Below are 21,401 nucleotides of genomic sequence, written 5' to 3'. Positions count from 1 at the left end.
ATCAATAAATCCACATCTGTATATAACTTGCAGGCAGGTGACAGCAGAGATAAGAATCCTACAAAAACAAAATAAACATAACTACTAAAACATGCAAATTTCCAGCACTGGAAGCATTACCCTACATACCTTTGACAATTGGGTGAGGTGAAATCAAGTTATGAACTGTTTTGCTGTAATTGGTACTTGTGCTGGGACAATTAGATTCCTCAAATGATGTAGGACCTGCCAAACTAAGCAATGTCACAAACATTTTGTTTTAGTAAACTGCAAAACAGGAAAAAGAAACCATACAACAGTGTCAAAAGCACATGGTCAGTCCACTGAACATACAATAAAATTCTGAATTCTATTAAAGTGATTTAATTCAACACTGACAGCTAGATTCTTGGTTCTCAGGAGCATGCAGAGAACCCTAGAATACTTTGTAATATGAAGGTGTTCGTCTCTATTCAAATGGAACAGTTTGTTTTCATTTTTTAAAACATTTTCTCTGGGATTTTTTTTAAACACAGCTAATGCAGCACCCTCTGTAAGTTCACATGTGTGTATCTGTTTTAAGCTCTGGAATTATACACAGACATTATCAGGACCAATGAAGAGATGACTACAGGCCAGCGTTTAAGCTGTTGCTTCAAATTTTACAGAAGTTACGGTGACTCTGCCACATCAATGAGCAATTAAAGTGTGAGTTGAATTACAATGTAGCCCCCCTTTTCAACATTTCTAGGAGCCAGCAGTGAAATTTTACCATAATAATGCATGTGTTTTTATTGTGTCTGAAGGAGCATGTTTGTATTGTACATTCCTGTAAATAAATGTTTGGAATTGAAAAATTAGTACTCATTATGTATAAAATGCAAATTCCCTATCAATCTCAAGTTCCAATGTCTTTTATTATGCATTTATGTATGTCGGCAAAATATTATGCTTCCCACCAATATCAGTCACTGGACAGGAACTCTAGTGTTTACTTAAATGCAAAAGAAATTAATTGGTGTTAAAACATGAAATATTGTGACCCAAAAAGAAAACATTACCTGGATATACGCACAGCAGTGTCTTTCATTTTAGGCTGGGTATTTCCAGATTGTTTTCTACCAAGTGGACTGGGTTCAGTTTGCACCTTTTGAGCTGTATTACCAATCGCTGCAGTTATGGCTGATGCCAGTTTCGCCTCTTCCTGCAATAATGTCAACTGTTGGTTATCCTGAAGCTCTGCAATTGTTTTCTGTTGTTCCTCCAGCTGCTTTTTTTGTTTCTCAATCAGTTGCTGTTGGAATCTATGGCGATGTTCAAAGTTACCCTGCAAATACTGAATCACCTTTCCTGTGGTGACAGAGTTGGATTTTTGACTTTCCTGGTAGCCACTTGAGATTTTACTTGTATCATGCACATGTACTCTGTCCTCCAGGCTCGACGCAGCATGCTTGCGAGTAACTTGCCAAGCAAATTTTGGGCTTTTGGTTCTGATCTGCTGTGTTTTGTTGGCTTGTTGTACCCGGGAATTGACTGAGGAACTCTGTGTCTTCACTTTGCCCTGTGACTATTTGAAAGTGATATTAATATACTATGAAATTAAAAGTTTGTACAACAAAAAAGTAAAGGTGTTCATTGTGATCATAATTCAACTGCAATATACATGGGGCCTGAAGTTCCAGATCAGTAAAATTGCAGTTCGAAAGGATTAGTCTATACACATATAGCCCAGCCGTGAAACGCATCCCTCGTGACAAACAATAAGCGTTTGATATTTACAGTATCCCCATATAATATTCTGCCAGGGCAGAAATAAAGAGAAGAAAGGGAGGAACACATACATTTGTTCTATGGCCTTGGCCATCATTTGTCCTTTGCGATGGTATTGGGGAATACAAGAGTCTATTCAGAACTGATATCGAAAATCTCCAATAATTATTGGCAAAAATTAAAATCATCTTATCACATGTGAAAGCCTCTTTATTCAAGCTTGTGGAGCTTGGTTCAAACATACTTTTTCAAAATAAATGCCAAACAGTATCACTGAGCAGACTTCTAACCACTTAAATTGCTAACACAGTTAATTAATTGAGTTGAGAACTGAGTGATTTACTTGATCATTTCAGCTGGCAGTTAAGAATGAACCACATTGCTGTTGTTCTTGAGTCACATTTAGGCCAGACAAGAATGGCAGGTTTCCTTCGCTAAGGGGACAATAACGAACCAAATGGGTTTTTACAACAAAAAATAATAATTTCCTGGTCATCATCACTGATACTCGCTTTCAGTTTCAGATTTGTTAATTGTGTTTAAATTCCACCAGCTGCCATGATAAGATTTGAACTCACGTCTCCAGAGCATTAACCTGGACTACCAGTGATAGTACCATTGTAACATCATCTCCCCTAACTGTAATAATCTCTTGTAGTTGAAGTAGACATAAAAGCTGTAATCTCCCCATTTACCTCTTCTTCAGCACATTCAATCTGCAGTGTTTCGCACGTACTTTTTGAAACTCTGCTGGAATTTGCTGACAATTTCCCAGAACATGCTGAATCTAACAGTGCAGCCATCTTTTGTTTTGTCTCCTCTTTTCTTGCCTCCAGTTCTCTCTTTCCTTTCTCAGTTTTACACCATATTTGCCAATTTGTGAAGCAGTAACGGAGTCGGTGTTTCCGATTGCAGTCTGTTGCAAGTTGGTTTTTCCTATGAACAACAGACAGCATTTATTTTAATTCTTTCAATTTAATAAATATCAGCTCTGGCTTCAATGAAATATATTTTTAAAATAATGGAGCCAAATATTTTAAACAGTTGGAGAATAATATACAATATTGTCAAATACTTTGAGGGTGGTGTTGGAGGGGGTGTGGGTGAGAGGTGAAAGGAGAAAAGGATATTCAAATTTAATCCAAACTGCTTTGGTGAAAACAACACTAACTCAAAGCACATGATTCATCACCCAAAATAATTTCCACAACTAACCACAAATACTTTACTCTAATGTTGCATTACTCAAAGCATCCTCTGAATATAAGGTAACTTCAATAATAATGCCACTAGGGAAATTCTATTCAAAACTGTAATGTCCCCGTTATGCTTTACTGAAATTCTCCTGGAAACAAGAAGAATGCAGTATGTAGCATTTAATTTTAATCTAACTTAATAAATTTTAGTAGCATTAAGCATAAAGTACTGACCACTAAATGTTATCAAAATCCTAGTAACAACACTGCAACAAAACACATTTTGTAATTTCTTGACTTCTGGGACATTACCACGAACAAGAAAATGACATTTTTTTCCTCCCATGTAGATAATAATACAGTTTATTCAATCATAAGGGGCATCATTCCTGAATTGCAAAGAGTTACAATTTATTTCAATAATTTCATGCATGCGCAACATTTGGACTGAGAATGTTACAAGTGATGGTAGGAGTGAATTACGATTGTTAAAGATTCATGAGAAGGTCAGTTCAAAAGCTACTTCATTACATCTCATTCTGGAATATCTATAATTTCTATATCACTCTGCTAGTTACGTGCTATAGGTCAAGGATACATACTGCTATGCAATTTCTGAACTTAACATCCTGTTCAAGCGCAGATACCTTGGAGACATGAGCTCTGGCAGGTCTCTCCCACTCTGAATGATCTTCATCATGCATGCCATGCTTGGCCACTTTCCTACAATGTGAAAACTCATCTTGTAATGGTTAACTGATATTGGACTATGAATATCTCACCCATAAAACCATTCAACACCTCTCACTTCAATATCTTATTTAATACACCCTGTTCCCCACGTTGATCCCAGGATGATCTAGAAAAACAGAACCTCTAGTCACCCCAATACAATCCCCAACTATAAAACTAGCACTCATGTCCAGTGACCACTTAACTAACAGAATGCAAAATGAGAGTAAAGTATGTAGTCACCACCAGAGTGAAAAAAACTCAGACCTTCTTGTGTATAACAATGCCTTAATGTGTACAATTATCTATAAACAAATCAATGTATTTATGAATAGCATTTGACAATTCCTTTGCTTCAACTAATTTTGATATTAAAATCATAAAACTTTCAAGCAGATAAGATTTTTGCTTAAGCTAGTTATTCACTTTGCTTTCAAAAGTTATTTGCATGCTGATTTCACCACATTTCTTTTTTCATCATTGCTTTTATCCATCCTCTCTATGGAATTGCTATCCTATGTATGTGCAAGTGCTCTACAATCTTATATATATCGTTAGATAATCGCACAAATGCTGCGATTAAAAGATAAAAGTAATTTTTAAAAAGAAGGATGCATTTATATACCATTGTGATGTTGTCTACAGTTTATCTGATTCTCAATACAGTTTCCATTATCCTACTGCAATGGATTGATAGCTGGTTTCAGAAACACACTAGTTCAAATTGACAGACATTATTAGCTGCCACTTGTCTCAAGGAATTAAAGCTGAATGCCATACAGTTCATACTAGGTTGCACTGGTTTTCTCAGTGCCATTCATGGATATTCGCCAGACTAGCACAAAAGGTTTCAGGATTTCGAGCATAGATAATATTCATTGTAGTTAGCTTCCAAGGCCCACAAAACTGACCACGCTCTCAGATCAATTTAATCGCATGGCCAGTTTTCACCAATAATGCTTATTTTTGAGTATTTCAAGGAAGCTCTTAATATTAAGCCAGTTTGTTTGGATTCTAGGACACTAATATGCACATTTTAATAAGTTTGGAATATAAATTGTTTTAGTTTACTAAGAACTGCTCAACACAATATAAGTAGCAAATAGTTGTGTGCAGTCTTGTTTTGCAACAAACTCATCTTTAGCTGTTTTATTCAAACTTCACCAAATTACCACTCTTAAAGGAATATTTTTAAAGTTTTTTTTAAAAAGTTACATTCTAAAGCAGAAATCAGGTTTATGGCAAATTTTACATACGATGATATGCAATTAGATTTGAGCAGAAACTTGAGGAAAACATCTTCAAAATTAGTGCAATTTGCATCAAATTTATCAATTGAGCTTAAAGTGAGAACTCTGTTCCAATGTGTTTAGCTCTTGAAGAAATAATAATTTGCTTTCCTGTTACATACCAGCAATAACACTCCTGTTAATTGAGTTTATACTATTTTTGCAAGACAGTGCACAGGTCAACTTGAGATTTTTTCATCTCTCATATTCCTTCTGTGTAATCAGAAAGGAACCTTTAAGACTCCAGCTATCATTCCTTCTTAGCATGGATTCCAAATAAATCCTACCTTTTTTCCTCTCGCAGCTCTACTTCAGTACGCTGCACCTCTTGCTCCAGTTTCTTTCCCCACACAAATGTTCTCCAGGCCTGGAAAGCTCGGAGCTGACTCTTCCAATCAAACAAGGCCCTGGCTTTACCCATTTTAATTCTTCGTTCGAGCACCAGTTTATACCAAACTGAAAAATGCTTCTGCAAACACTAGATTTAAATGAGGAGTAAATATGAGTTCACTGATACTTCATTTAGGTTTAAAAATAGTATTGTGTTTTTTTTTCAGATCAATAGGTAAGATCAAAGATTGACTCCATACAGATGTGAAGTGTTGCAGCTGTAGCATTTGAGAGCCGGTAGACATCTATAGTAAATGTCATGAGCTTGAGGAATTCAAGCTCAAAATTGATGATCTACAGCGTGGGCTTCAGACATTGAGATCCATCAGTGAAAAGGGAAGTTACCAGGTCATTTTGCTACAATAGGCAGACATAGTCCTTAGGTTAGATACACCAGATTTGGTATATCGTCAGGGACGGTACAGTGTGACCGCAAGTGTGGTAGGTACTGTGATCCAGAAGGTAGCAATGAAGGAGCCTGCCTTGTGCTTGTCCAACAAATTTAATGTTCTTGCAGCTTGTATGAATGAAAGCTGGGACTTGAGAGCATGAGCAAACTGACCACAGCACTATGGTGCAAGTGAACATTCAAGGGAGTCAAAAGGAACATAGTAGGAGGAGGGGACAATATATATAGAGAGACAGTTATTTTATCTGCAGACAAGAACACGAGTCCTGAAGGTTGTGTGCCCATCTGCTCAGAGTTGAGGAAATCTCTGAAGGACTGGAGAGGAACTTGGAGTGAGAGGTGAAGAATCCGGTTGTCGTGGTCCATGTGGATAAGTGACATAGGCAGAATTGGAAAAAAAGGTTCTGCAAAGGGTGTATAAGCAGCAAGGAGATAAATTATAAAGTAGAACCACAAAGATAATATCGTCTAGATTACAAACTGAACCATAAGCAAGTTGGGGCAGAGTAAATAAGATCACATTATTGAAAGATAGCTGTGACAGAAATGGGTTTTGGTACTGCTACCTGTACTGGTGAAAGATGGAACCATTGAGAAGGTCTACACCTGAAGTGCTCTAGGATCAGAGTCCTGGCAGATCAATAAAACCTGGGCTGTAGATAGTGTTTTGAACTATAAACGGAATGTGGATAAGGAAGGAGAGAGTGGGAGTTCATGTGAGGGAAAGATTGGAAAGTTAATGAGAAAAGACAAGGCAGTAATGCAGGGTAGCAATGTGGGCAATGATAACCAGAATATGACAAAAAGAAACAGAACATCTATACACCAGAGTGTCCTCTGGGTAAAAAGAAAATCCTAAATCCCCTCTAACCCTCCACTCCATAAATGTGTGGCCCCGAGTTAATGACCCTTATACCAAGAAGAAGCTACCCTAACTATGTTCTTCAATTTTTTAGACCTCAAATCAGGTCTCCCACAACCTTCTCTGCTCTGAGGAAACAGCCCAAACCTATTCAGTCTCTCTTCAAGCGGAAATGCTCCAGCAAGGGCAACATCTTGATGAATCTCCTCTGCACCTCTCCAGTGCTGTCTCACCCTATGTGGCAATTGGATCTGCACACACTACTTCAGATGTGGCCCAGCTAACATCTTTTATACATCATAACCTTCCTGCTCCTGTATTCAGTGCCTTGATTAATGAAGGCAAGTAGCCTACATGCCTTCTTAACCACTATTAGTCATCCTTCATCTCAAATTCCCTTGCCATATTAATTCTTCTAAAATGAATCAGGATCAAACTCCTTTGCCACTGTGCCCATTCAACTAGCCCATCTATATCATCTTGTAGACTAAGATTTCCTCTTTGTTATTTACTACATTACTAATTTTTGTTTCAGATGTGAACTTACTTATTGAACTTCTTACATTTGTGGGAGGCCAGAAGATTGAGAAATTTTCAGAAACCATGAAAGGATGACTAATAATGGAGGGATAAATTAAAATACACGAGAACACAAGTAAGAAATATAAGAGACATTAAGAATTTCTGCAAGTATATAAAAAGAAAAAGAATAGCTGAAATAAGCAGTGGAGAATTGGGGAATTAATAACGGGGAACAAGTAAATCTCAGATGTTGAACAAGTATTTCAGATTTGTCTTCACAGTAGATATTACAAAAGTATTCTAAGCGAATCAGAAATTCAACAAATAGAAAGGAGGAAGGAAATCAAACACTCAATGTGATTTAAGTAAAGTACAAGGGAAATTAAAGAGACTGGAGCCTGAACAGTCCCCTGGACCTGATGGCCTGCATTCCTAAAATTAATGGCTGCAAAGATGCATAGTGGTAATTTTCCAAAATTCCCTAAATTCTGGAAAGATCCCAGTAAAATGGAAAACTGCAAATCTATTCAAGAAAGGACAGATAAAGAAAACAGGAAATGATAGCCAAATCGGTGAACATCTGTGATCAGGAATATCCATTATTAACTAAGTAAGTAGCAGGTCATTTAGAAAATCATAATATAATCAGGAAGAGTCAGCATGGTTTTAATAGAACCAGAGAATCCCTAGTGTAGAAAAAGACCATTCAGCGCATCAAGTCCACTACGACCCGCTGAAGAGCATTCCACCCAGACTCAGACCCAGACCCCTACCCTATCCCTGTAATCCTGGATTTCCAACTAACTGATCTAGCCTGCAGATCCCTGGACACTACAGGCAGTTTAGCACAGCCAATCCGCCTAACCTGCACATCTTTGGACTGTGGCAGGAAACCAAAACACCCGGAGGAAACCCATGCATACACAGGGATAACGTGCAAACTCCACACAGCCAGCCGTCTGAGGCTGGAATTCAACCTGCGTCCCTGGCACTGTGAGGCAGCAGTGTTAACCACTGAGCCACCATGTTTTGTCAAAGGGAAATCATGTTTGAGAGATAAATGGGATGTAGTGTCTTTGGATTTCCAAAAGGTATTTGATACAAGTGCTACATAAGTTTATAAATGAAAGCAATTACACACGTATGGCAAGTAATTAGGAAGTCAAAAAAATGTCGACCTTTATTGCAATAGAATTGAGTAAGAAAAAGGGAAGTATTGCTACAACAGCATAAAGCATTAATGAGACCACACAGAGTACAGGGCATAGTTTTGGTCACTTTATTGTAGGAGGAACATACTCGTATTGGAAGTAGTTCAGAGACGTTTCAGTAAGATGATTCCAAGGATTAGGTATTTGTCTTATCACCACAGGCTGGGCCTATATCAGTGGAGTTTAGAAGAATAAGAGGTGGAATGAGAGGAAATACATATGATCTTGAGGCAGCTTAAAAGGGTAAATGCTGAAAGATTGTTTCCCGTCATGGGGGAATCAAGAATTAGCAAACAGAGTTTAAAAATAAATGATCTCCAAATTTCACAGGGAAATGAGGAAATATTTCTTCTGAGGTTTGTTAGTCATACTGTCATACAGCACGGAAAAAGTCCAAACAATCCAATCTGACCATAATCCCAAACTAAATTAGTCCCACCTGCCTGCTCCTGGCCCATATCCATCCAAACCTATCCTAGTCATGTACTTATCTAAACGTCTTTTAAATGTTGTAACTGTACCAGCATCCACCATTTCCTCAGGAAGTTCATTCCACACAAACATTCCACACACCCTCTCTCTCCTCTCACCTTAAAAATGTGCCCCCAAGTCTTGAAATGCCCCATCCTAGGGAAAAGACGACTACCATTAACTGTATATCCCTCATGATTTTATAAACTTGGATAAGGTCAACTCTCAACCTCCTCTGCTCCAGTGAAAAGTCCCAGCTTATCCAGCCTTTCTTTATAACTCAAACCTTCCGTACCTGGCAACATCCTTGTAAATCTTTTCTGCAGTCAATTTTTCTCTCTGATTCTCACAGTTTCACAACTATGCCAACTTTCAACAACAATTTTGATGAAAAAACACACAGATAAACCCACAAAAAAATCCTGCCTGCAATCTGTTCCCATAGCATTGTGACATCCCTGTGATACCCAGTTAGAGGTTTCAACTTATTTTTTTTTATTTCCAAATATTGCCTTTGTTCTGGGAAACCACATGAATAAATTAAATTCCCAATGGAGACAACTACAGACAATCCCTCTCCACCAAGAGTCAGAAAGGAGCCACCTATTGTTTCATGCTTTCCCACTGTCAACTTCAACTCTTAAAATATAGCTATTATTTCATGTTTGTTTACTAGCAGATTTGTCCCTGATGTTACTGAATTAACTTACAGATGGTATGTGTTTGCCTTTGGGATTTTCTTCCACAGAGACCAGTGGTGGTGAGACCATTAAATAAATTCAAGACCGAATTGGACTGATGTTTGATCAAAAGGTGAGTCAGGGGTTATGGGGGCAGGCAGGAAAAAGTGTAGTTCAGGCCACAATCAAATCAGTCATGATCTTACTGAAGTGGAGCAGATTTGAAAGCCAAATGGCCTACTCCTAATTCTATTTCTTATGCATCCCTAAAGCTCAACTGGCAAGCACACTTCGTGGACTGCAACTGAGCCATAAAATATGACAAGATTTACTCCTTTGCTATTCCAAGTTGGTTCATCTTAGCTGGATGGCAGTATGGGGTCTATAATTGGTGATATTATTTAGGATCATACATGAAGAATACATCTGGTCAGGAGAACAGAGTTGACAACGATGCTTCAATTTTGTTATCAATTTTTCTATCCGGGTCACTTGTTTGAGCTCAAACATGAAGACTTGCCAAACAGGATGAATTATTCATACTGAGCATGAGTCCATGGAATTTCACTCAATTTTTTTTTTTATATAAGCCTCTCTAAATAGCAAAAGCTGATAGCAACTGATCCCTGAAGGGGCCTTCGGGCAAATGTGACCTCACAGACCCAAGTGCAGTAACAGTTCTCTTGCTGCTATTGGCAAGATTTAATCATGAAACAGGCCAGGAATAAATCTGTAGAATATATGGAGAACTACATTACTATCCTTCAGCTGTGAGGATAGGAAAACCAGATAGCAGAGTTAATGAATGGCCGGTACCTGAATCCTGGTATTCAGGTATATCAGTAAGAACCTCTTGTGTTAAGATTGTTGAATTCTCACCAAACTAAGTTTAATAATTATGAGAGGTTCTTTAACTTCTACCCTCTCAGAAGTAGCCTTCAGTACGAAAGACTGGGTGGTCTTAACTTTAATGATGAGCTGTTATAGAAGAATATACAGTACAGGCACTGTGTGAATACATACCCTTACTTATCTAAAAATATTGTAGGGTTGTTAGGATAATAATCTGGTCCTTCACCACTCAGGATCATACTGTCTTTTTTTCAGATATTAGTTGTCTCTTACCCGGAGCTGGTAAGCTTTAATCCTGGCTTCAACTTGTTGCATCACCTGGAGATGCTTGATCTTGAGACGTTCCTGGTCCTGCTGTTCCTGTAGCTCCATCAGTGCTTGCTTGACCTTTTCATGAACCAAGAGTTTTTTCTTTTGTTTTTCCAGATGCAATTGTTCACTGTAAAACAAGTCCCTGACTGAATTATACGGATAATTTTGAAGATATTCTTTGATATTTTTTAATGGCCAAGTTGATGTAATAGGTTGAACCCCTCATGTGATGCTGGAATATACCATCAAAGGCTAGCACTTACTTTCAGATGCTGGAAAACCCCAAAAAGATTCCTATTAGGTAGACAAACAGGAGGTTGGAAGAACTCAGCAAGCCAGGCAGTATCTGGAGGAAAGGAGGAGTCAACGTTTTGGGTATTATTCAATACCCGAAACATTGACTTCTCCTTTCCTCCAGATGCTGCCTGGCTTGCTGTGTTCTTCCAGCCTCCTGTTTGTCTACCTTGGATTCCAGCATCTGCAGTTTTTTTTGTCTCCTCTAGGTCTCTGGATCTTGGTGAAAACAATAACAGGAAAGTAGGGTTAGAGCTGATTGTAGGCTGGGTGTCATGATGTGGGACCGTTGGATTCACCGAAGAAATTATGATTTTCATGAAAATGTTGAAATGGGTTTTTCTCTTAAAAAGAACATGGGAAGGCAAGGGAGAAAGCTGAAAGAAGCAAATTATCTACTTTTTCTTAAGCATTGTTTGTACCTACTCCTAACATCAGCAACTTAATTTGTCGTTAAGCATTTTTGCAGTAAACCTTAAAGGAGTGCAAGCAAGCATAATTTCCTACAATTCCAACTGAAAGAAAACAAGAGCAAACTTTGATTTCAAGAATGATTATTAAAAAAAAATTAGTTCTTTCTTTCGTTGAATAACACAGAAGTAATTAAAGCATTACATGCATTTGAAGTAGTTACTTTGGCCCATCAAAAACTTACAGTCGTTTTGCCTCTCCCATTATGCATCTCCTTTCCATCATTTCTTTCCGTAACTGCACCATTTCTTTTTTAATGTGTTCTTCCTCTTTCTTGGCTTGTAAAGCTTTTCTCCTGTCTTCCTCCTGAAGCCGCTGCTGAGCTTTAGCCTGAGCAAATTTCTTCATGGCTTTTTCCTGCTTCTGTTGTTCCAACTTTGCCTGTCTTTTCAGGCGATTCTCTCTCACCTTTTAATTATAGATTGGTATAATTAGTTCCTGTGAATCTATATTACCTTAAGGATGATAACGAAAGAGACATGTTATGTCCCACAGGTATTTTTTTTCTTCTAAAATGAAAAGTTAATACAAAGAATATTTAAAATAAGTATTTCATTAAAAGCACACTCTAACAAATTCTAAACATACAAAACAAATAAGGTGCTTTAGTTTATCACCAAACCTACGTTTTGGCTGTGTTTTTTTAAAATTTTCATTGTCAAAACGTGAGTAGAATCCTGATTATAACTGCAGTAGTGTTCCTAAACACTAGTACAGACCTGTTGGTGCCTTGCCTCCATCTTTAACCGTGGGTCTTTGCATTTTGTCTGATGCATTTCCTCATCTTCTCCAAGATCCTCAAGGACACCAGACTCCACCACTTTCATCTCTAGGAGCTGCTGTAAGAAGGTCTGTGCTGTAGCATCCACTTTTTCCTGTTCCAAATAACTGTACAATTCTACAACGATATGTACATCATATACAATAAGCAATTCTAGGATGAGGGCGGTGACAAGTCTGCAACTAATACATATGAAATACCGGTCCTAATTATGGTTAATGGCCAAATAAGTGACCAAAAAGTATTTCCTTGTGGCTTTCAAAATTAAGAACATCAAGTTTTCTTGTCTTCACTGTATTATGTTATGTCTATTCACAAGTCATCATTTTGCCCTGCATTATTCTAAATAGATCTTTTGATATATAGATATATATTTCAACTTCTTGCAGCTAATTTTTATTAGTGCTTATCCTCCTTGATCTTGCCGTTTTTTGTTAAATAGTTCAGGATGCTTGTTCATTTTTAAAACATTATCCACATGCAACAGTAGCCTATAAATTGTGTTTTGCAATGCCATAAACACAAGACACCTTTTTCATTTGTGGGCTGCACATTTATAATAGGTGGCCAGATCTTTGCTTTTGACATTAAACTTTATCTCTACTGACCCATTACTATCTAAAAGGGGCCTCTGGAGCTATTTTCACTCAATGCAACAACATTCAAAATGTTGGAACTAGGAGGATGCAACATTGATGTTTTAACATCATTTTGAAAATTACATACATAATTGACAGATAAAAAATATTAATTTTACTTACGTAATAAGAAAAGACAAAAGGTGGCAAAAAGATACAAATATCTTCACATATTGTCTGCAACTGCAGTGTTAAAACATTTTTAAAATTTTTATATTTTGATGTTTTTAATTATTTTGAGATTGGGGTTAATTTTATAGACATACATTTGCTCCCAACCACTTACACAGGAGTTTGCTTTGGCACCATCATTTGTAAACTGAAAGCTTATAAAACTGCCCAGACTGGGAAAGGTTGCAACTGTCCGGACTGGTCAGCAATTTGAACTTTTTTCTCAGGTATGTCTGTCTTTAATTTTATTCTTGTATTTGTATTTGTTTTCTTAGTCGTGTTTCAGAACTGTATCCTAGCATGAGACAGTACTTTCAGAAGAGGGTTTTATTTTTAAAACAGTTTGCATGATGTTTCTCGTTCGACCCCATATTGTTATCTTTCTTTTAACATTGCTGATTCCTCAGTATTCAGTTATATTATAACCGTCTTATGAGCAGACCAATGGGAGATGAATTTGAATTGAAGTCAATTAACAAAGAGGTCCACAAGCGTAAGCAATTATTTGAAATACATATTCTATGCATTTGAAGGACTTGATATTTCTACTAAAATCTTGAGTGTGACTGTAAAGGTAGAGTTCAAAAATACACAAAAGCAAATCTGATGCCCTCACCATCAAACTTTTCAGGCATTCTGGAGATCATCTCTGGTGTGTGAAGGAGTTCTTCTGAGTTATTGATACAACTTTCTGTTTCTTCAGTTTCTTCATATTCTAATTCTGGCCTTATCTTGGAATTCATCCATTCATGGAGTAAATCTTGAGCTACGTAGAAAGAACTGAAAAACTGTGAAAGGCAGTTTTAACCTGGTCATTTACATTACAGTGCACACTATCACCATAACCAAATAACCATTAACTTAAATGTGCTCCAATTCAAACTCTAAAATACAACTTGCCACTTCACTAAGCGCTAATAAATTTTATTTTAGTCTTATTAAGTTTCAAACTTTAAATTTAACCTTACAGTTTGTCTAATATTTTGATTGATGCAGTTAGATGCTACAGAAAATTTATTTATTTATCAGACTCAAAATATTTTCAAATTAGTTGTTAGGCTGATATGAGGGAAGCTGATCTGAATAACAGGATTCAATTACCTTCATTTAGCCCTCATTAACAAAACCAAAATCGATTGGTCAACTATCTAAATTTCTGATTGAGTGCTTCATGTATACAAACTATAAGCGGCATTTCGCTACATCTAAAAGAATTTAGATTTTCAAGTCACTCTTTAGCTGTGAAGTCACGTTGCAATGTCATGCGGATAAGAAAGACACTATATAAATGCAAGCTCTTTCTTTTTATTTCCTAAAAAGCAAAGTAGACTCAATCATTATGTTAATTTGAATCAGCCTTAAGTAGGCTGTGAGACTGTCACAGCCCAGTGGGGCAAATGTTCACTTTTTGTGCTATAGAACTTGTAATCTATGAAGTTGGGGAAACCCTTAGAGGTTTTCCAAAATTCTCGAGTGATGCTTCAAGTTTTGTTGATGTTAGCATAGTCATAAAATCAAGTCATGAATCACAATTTACTGATTATCAACAGCACCTTGTAAAATTTGTGCTTGTTAATATTAGCTTTGATTTTGCAACAAACACAATGATCAGGAAATTGCTCTCAGGAGGTACCCACTTCTCATCCAAAAAAAAATGCTATCACATATGTTATAAGTCAAATAAATTGAAAGCTAGCAGGTTTTTGCACTTAACTGATATTTATACACAAACCACCAGAAAACATTAGGGTTTGTCCATTTCAGTATATGTACCCTTTTAACAGCCTGAAAAGTCTAATTATTGCTGAACAAACTTTCTGGAACAGAATAAAAGCAAAATACTATGGAGTTGTTCCACAAAGTTATCACTCAGTCTGCATTTATTTCTCCAATGTACAGACGACTGCATTGTAAGCATCTAATACAGTATATTAAATTGAAAGTGGAAAAGTAAATTGCTACTTCACCTTATGGGAATGTTTGGGATCTTTTGACAGTGAGCAGTGAGGAAATAAGAGGGCTTGTATTACATATCCCCCAATCCTCAAACATGACCCAGACCTTCTGGTTGCTTGCCATTTTAATTCATCACCTTGCTGTAATGCTTACATTCTGTCCTTGGAGTGCTGCAATGTTCTAGTAAAGTTCAACACAAGCTTGAGGAATCACCTTCCAATTAGGCACTTTCCAGCTTTCTAGGCTCAACATAGATTTGGACAACATTCAGATCATGACCTTCACAATGTGATTAGCTAAGATGTTTTAAGGAGCTTTTTTTTTTGTCCCCAGAAGTGGCCAAATCGTAAGCCACAGTGTTGTTGGTTGCTAATCGAAATCCAGAAAATTATGTCATCGGGACCATCCTGACCTGAGGGAGACAGGTCTATAACTCAGTGTTGGTAGTTACATCCATGAAACTCAAAGCTGATGTGTTTTATCAAATAGGACTCCTGATCTATCCTATGTGAATACAAAACAGCATATTATGGAACCGCATAGCTACACAGTGCAACATTTTTGCATGAAGCGATCCAGATGCTTGTGGTTGTGTTGTACTAATTGGTCAAATGTCAAATTTATTTTTGACCTGAAGTTTCAATTGCCGTTAATTCATGTATTGATTCCAATTTGTGTTAAGATAAATGAAAAGTAAAATCCTGGTAGTAATTTAATAGATTTGTTACAGTATTTTGGTTTTCAGCTCCCCCACAGGAATTTCAATATTTGATACAAGGCCCATGTGATTCACATTGCCATGGTGATGGTCTTTGAGAAGGGCGATGTCTATACGAAGGCATCATAGTATAGGGTTATAGAATTGTTCTATATATCACTGAACTTCTCAGACAGGGTACATCTATAGAATTTCAGAAAGATAGAGGAGAAGGAGAGAACGAGGGTGCAGTGAGAGGCAGTGAGTCTCTACTGTTCACCATACATGACACAAGTAGAAATGCAAGCTCAGATCGAGAAGTCTAAGTTTTTAAGAGTTTAAATTAAGCTGGAAAACTGGTGTAGCCTTGGCTGGAAAAGGAACTTCCAATTTGTTGCCCAATTAAAAAGTCAGTTCTGAATTAGGAGTTATTTAATTGGGAAAGGAAGCAAAATAATTACTTTGGACTGATTCGGGAAGAATAAAGTGTCCATTTCAGGGAGAGAGTAAAGTGTAATCTTGGCAGAGGGAGTTTCAGCCATTGTAAAAGTGTTTTATTTATTTCATTTTACAGCATACATTGAAACACTGTTTAGTCAATGTTGCTTTTAACGTGTTTCAGTAAAGGTTCTAAAAATGTGTATTCTTGTCGTGAATATTTCAGTTAGTCTTTCATTGGAAGGTTGCATTTCTTTTCAAAAGTTATTAGTCTTTATAGAGATTGTAGCAAACCGTAACAAACAACTAGCACCGTTTATTGTCCATCCTCTGTAAAATTTAACCCATTATCTTTATTCAATGAGCTGTAGTGATCACGGTAGTATACACATTAAAATCCAGATTTGTGGCAAAATATGGCTAGACATGGTTAGGTGAAAATATTCTGAGTTAGTACTAGTATTGGGGACCCTGTAATAGCTTTACAAATTTGTAGAAAAATACTTTTCAGTGTTTACACCAATTGTAAAGGAATCAATTGCCACATCTCGATAATAAAAATATTGGTTATGTGAACTGGCAATCCTTGATCCAAGATCTCGATCAATAGGAAGGATGTTAAAACATAGAAGCCATTAGGCAGATAGACAAAGACAAAACAGAACATATGTGGTCAATAAATCAAGTTACAGCGCGAGATCAAAAACAGACCGGAAAAGCTCAGCAGGTCTGGCGGCATCTGTGAAGAAAAAATCAGAGTTACCGTTTTGAATCTAGCAACCCTTCCTCAGAACCTTTGTTCCCAATTTACAACATCTGCAGTTCTTTCAGATTTTATTTACAGAACTAGATTCCTGATTAGGTTAGGATATTTTCTGCTGATTCTTTTATATCCAGTGACTGAATGCCAGAATGACAATACCATGCAAGGGTAAAAATGGCTCTGGTAGGTTAATGTTATAACAACTGATGGAAGTTGAGAATTGATGCTGGGCAGAATGTTCTGGTGAGAAATGTGCCATTGTGCAGAAGACAGCACGAATAGGACCCATTTACACAGAAGCTGCTGCCAGTGGAGATTTAGCTAAGTTCTTGAAGGAAAGGGACTGGAATTCAGGAGGATGCTCCAAGCTTGGAAGAACTGTGTGGCTGAAATTGGAGCCACACAAATGGAATGGACTGTCTGTAACATCCATGAGATTTATATTTGTTGTATCTGCTATTCCATGTGCAACTTACAGCTCATACCATCAGTGGTTTGTTTGTAAAATTTATGTCTCATTTACATTGACTCTGAGCTGTATTAAAGTGAAGGTTGTTTGGTAATTGCTTCATTTTGCGGGTCATTCATTAAATATTGTTTGTTTGATTTAGTTTCCATGAAGATCTCAACATTGGAAACTTTAAGCAGGAAGAATGATCAGCAGGCTGGCCTCCTCTAAATGCTTGATGAGTGCAGCTTGAACAAACTCAAGAAGCTCAACACTACCAGGGAAAACTAACCTGCTTGATTGATATCCGATCTAACGTTTTCAACATTCACACACTCTTCCACTGACATGCAGCAACAGCTACGTGTACCATCTAAAAGATGCACTGTATAAAGTCATAGAGTTTTTATAGCATGGGAAGAGGCACTTCAACCCACTCCATACGGGTCATCAAAAATCAATTTGTGCTAATCCCACTTTCCAGCATTGGCCCATAGCCTTGTATACTTCATGCGTTCATTTAAATACTTAAATGTCTTGAAGATTCTCACCTCAACCACCCTCCTAAATAGCGAGTTCCAGATACCCATAATCTCTGGGTGATTTTTTTTCCCCTCAAATCCCCTCTAAACCTCAAAAGAACTGTACCCCCTGGTTACTGATACCTTTACCAAGGGGAAAGTCTTCTCCCTATCTACGCCCCTCCAAAATTTGGACACCTCAAATTAGAACTCCCTCAGCATTCTCTGACCTATGAAACAACTCCAGCCTATCTAATCTCTCTGCTTAGCTGAATCGCTTCAGCCCAGGTAACATCGTGGTGAGTCGCTTCTGCCTCCTCTCTAGTGCAATCACATCCTTACTATAGCATGGCATCCAGAACTCCACACAGTACTCCAGCTATAGCCTAACTTGTGTTATATAGTGGTCTATTACAACTTCCTTGCTCTTGCATTCAATGTCATGACTAGTAAAGACAAGCATCCCACATGCCTTCTTAATCACTTCATCTGTCACATCGCTTTCAAGGATCTATGGACATGCACACCAAGGTCCACTGTTTGCTTCCTAGGGTTCTACCTTTCCATTGAGTCCTATTATACTCCCTTGCCTTACACCACCTCACTTTTCAGGACTAAATTCTATTTGCCGTTGTTCAGTCCATCGAGCATTAGGGTTAAGGACTCATCACTCATCAATGCTCTGAGCAGAATTTTTCAAAGAAGTGGCCTGGATCACTTATAAGGATAAAGACAGCAAATACTTGGGAAAACCACTTCCGTTCCCCCAATCCCACTGAAACACTGCACACGGCCTCCCAGGCCTGATGAGCTCTGCAGAGAATTGGACGTTGCTCGCTATCCCATCCATTTGGAGATTTCGATTCTGCTTTCCAAACCCTTCCCCACCACCCTGCCTTGTCCAAGCAGTGTGCTCTACCCATGGGATAAATGAAGCAACCGGTCCAGATCTGTTCCTGATGTTGTTACTAGTGAAACATTCCCAGGCTGAGATTCTCTCCGCCACCTTAAGGTGATTAGAGGTGGCAGTAGCCAAGAAAAAGGAGGTCAGGAAGAAAATTAAAAGTGCGGAATTCTATTATCCAAATGTAGGAATTCCACTGAGCGATAGAAATTTCTCATCCCAAGAATAAAAGCACAGAATGCTAAAAATTCAGCCTTCATAAAAATTAATGCATTTGTGGCAATGTAGATAAAGCAAAATTATAAGCAAAAAGATCTAGCATTGCAGCTAACCATTTAATAAAGTGTAATTCATCTTAAAAGTGTTTATTCTTATAAGTAGACAATTTGCATTCTATGCTCTATCTGATACTGTCATAAGCTTGAACATTGTTAATCCAATGTGGGGCCTATTCATAGATTTTTTGCAGCTTTGTTGACACTTGCACCAGTCCAAACCCTCTACTTCACATTTTCTGGGTATAACATGTAAGGAGCTTCAGATTGTATGTGTGGATTGGGTTATGTGATTTTGTGATTTGATATCACTTTTAGAAAGGCCACAAAGGTCAGTGGATCCTTGAAAATTGTGGCTGTCAGAAGTAGTTTACAAAATATTTCACCTTACTTGATTTACATGTGTCATCTGTGATTGATCATAAAGTCAGGCAATCAGCGGTGACCTTACCTTCAGTATAGGCATCATCATGATCATGAAGCTGATCAATTGTCTCCATGGCCACAACATATCCATTGACTTTCGGATTTATTTTTGATTTTGTGGAGGGAAATACTTCTGCAACAGCACATTCAGATGCTCGTTCTACTCTCTATTAAGAGGAATACATCATTCAACCAATAATATGTGTATATCATTCTTTCTCATTTTAAGTAATTCATTAAACCATATCTGCCATCTTGAATTCAGCTAATCATACTCACTTTAATCCAGTGTTGTATATCGTGAGGATCCATGTTTGTCTACAGATAAACATAACAGCACTGTCAATATCTTAATAAATAATACATGTTTGCAATCAGCGTTAATTTACTCATGCCAAATTTTGTCAAATGTAAAACACTATTGAGTAAAAGCATTAATACAAGCACACAAATTAGGAGCAGATGAAAAGCATTTGACCCCCTCAAGCCTGCCCAGTTGCTCATTATGTTCATGGCTTATCTGTTTATGCTTTGAATTTCATATTCATATCTACTCCCAATACCCTTTGATTCCATTACCTAACAAAAATCTATCTACCATGTCTTAAAATATTCAATGATCCCGCCTAGATCTACATTGCTTTTGAAGGTGACTTCACCAAGGTCAAATGTTAACACATTACAATACAGATGAGTCAAGTGCAAAAAGGAACTGAATCAAAAAAATCAAACTTTGATCAATCTTCTTTGCTGTCACCATTGTCTGGAAATTAGAAGACCCACACCAGGTTTCATTTAATTACTTAATTTAATTTAAATAAAAAACAAAAGAACTGCGGATGCTGTAAATCAGGAAAAAAAACAAAGTTGCTGGAAAAGCTCAGCAGATCTGGTAGCATCTGTGAAGGAAAAAACAGAGTTAACGTTTCAGGTCCAGTAACCCTTCCTCAGTTCAGAACTTTGTTTTTGTTCCTGATTTACAGCATCCGCAGTTCTTCGGGTTTTTATTGTTCGCTGATCATTGCATATCCGCACTTCTGACCTTGTGATGGGGTAAGGTCATTGATAAAGCTTGTGAAAATATTTGAGACTAGGACACTACCTGGAGGTTCTTGTGGCACAAATGTCTGGCCCCTACCTCCGAGTCAGGAGGCCCAGGTTCAAGTCCCACTTGTTCCACAAGTGCATCATACCATCTCTGTCAGGCTGATTAGAAAATATCTACCCTGAGAACTCCTGCAGTGATATCCTGTGGCTGAGATGGTTGACTGTCAACAACTACATCCATTTTCCTTTGTGCTTGGTATCAGCCTACCATGAGGCGCCTTGTCAAATGCTTTGCTAAAGTCCTTATAGACAACATCTACCACCCTGCTCTCACCAATCATCTTTGATATTTCTTCAAAAAATTCAATCAAGTTTGAGATACACAGCACAAAACCATGCTGCCTATTGCTAATAAGTCCAAAGTTTTCCAAATGTAAGAATCTTCTCCAATAATTTCCCATACCACTGACCTAAGGGTTATTGGCCTGTAATTTCCAAGATTATCCCTATTTCACCTCTTAAACAAAGGAACAACATTGGCTATTCTCCAGTCCTCTGGGACTCCTGCTATGACTAGAGTACTACTTTTTAATTCCTTGGATTCTAATTTGCAATTGAACCCTAACTGTCCCAACTGTTAGCTGATAAGCAACAGATTTGGAGAATGTCTCCATCTAGTGTTATTCATACAAGTGATAAACTGCCATCACCGTATCAATGACAATGGTACTCAATTCCCTTTTATTAAATTATACAAATTAAGATTAAATACACACACGAAGGGCACTCACTGGATAATTAATGGAACACACATAGAAAATAAATGATCTTGTGACATAGTGAATGTCACTACCTCTAGGCCAGAAGGTCTAGGTTCAAATCCCACTTCAGGATGT

The 21,401-nt window shown here is 37.5% G+C and overlaps 1 protein-coding gene across 2 annotated transcripts in view; it reads right to left on the bottom strand.

Annotated features, from left to right (window-relative positions):
- The window catches only part of ccdc191 (coiled-coil domain containing 191), a 51,432-nt gene that overhangs the window by 14,845 nt on the left and 15,186 nt on the right, over positions 1-21,401 (bottom strand). The window contains exons 2-11 of one of the 2 annotated variants that reach the window (XM_048602654.1): positions 19,738-19,776; positions 19,484-19,625; positions 13,647-13,796; positions 12,160-12,338; positions 11,625-11,848; positions 10,637-10,802; positions 5,254-5,444; positions 2,445-2,685; positions 1,041-1,546; positions 130-233 (exon numbers count right to left, since the gene is read on the bottom strand). In XM_048602654.1, coding sequence (XP_048458611.1) covers positions 130-233; positions 1,041-1,546; positions 2,445-2,685; positions 5,254-5,444; positions 10,637-10,802; positions 11,625-11,848; positions 12,160-12,338; positions 13,647-13,796; positions 19,484-19,625; positions 19,738-19,770 — 1,936 coding nt within the window. In that variant the 5' untranslated portion in view covers positions 19,771-19,776. Of the gene's footprint in view, positions 1-129; positions 234-1,040; positions 1,547-2,444; positions 2,686-5,253; positions 5,445-10,636; positions 10,803-11,624; positions 11,849-12,159; positions 12,339-13,646; positions 13,797-19,483; positions 19,626-19,737; positions 19,777-21,401 lie in introns of those variants that run through there. The other variant, XM_048602655.1, reaches the window with a different exon arrangement.

The sequence above is a fragment of the Rhincodon typus genome, chromosome 11 (genome assembly GCF_021869965.1).
Source record: "Rhincodon typus isolate 14 chromosome 11, sRhiTyp1.1, whole genome shotgun sequence".
Lineage (NCBI taxonomy): Eukaryota > Metazoa > Chordata > Chondrichthyes > Orectolobiformes > Rhincodontidae > Rhincodon > Rhincodon typus.
This window is presented reverse-complemented; position numbering and strand designations above follow the sequence as displayed.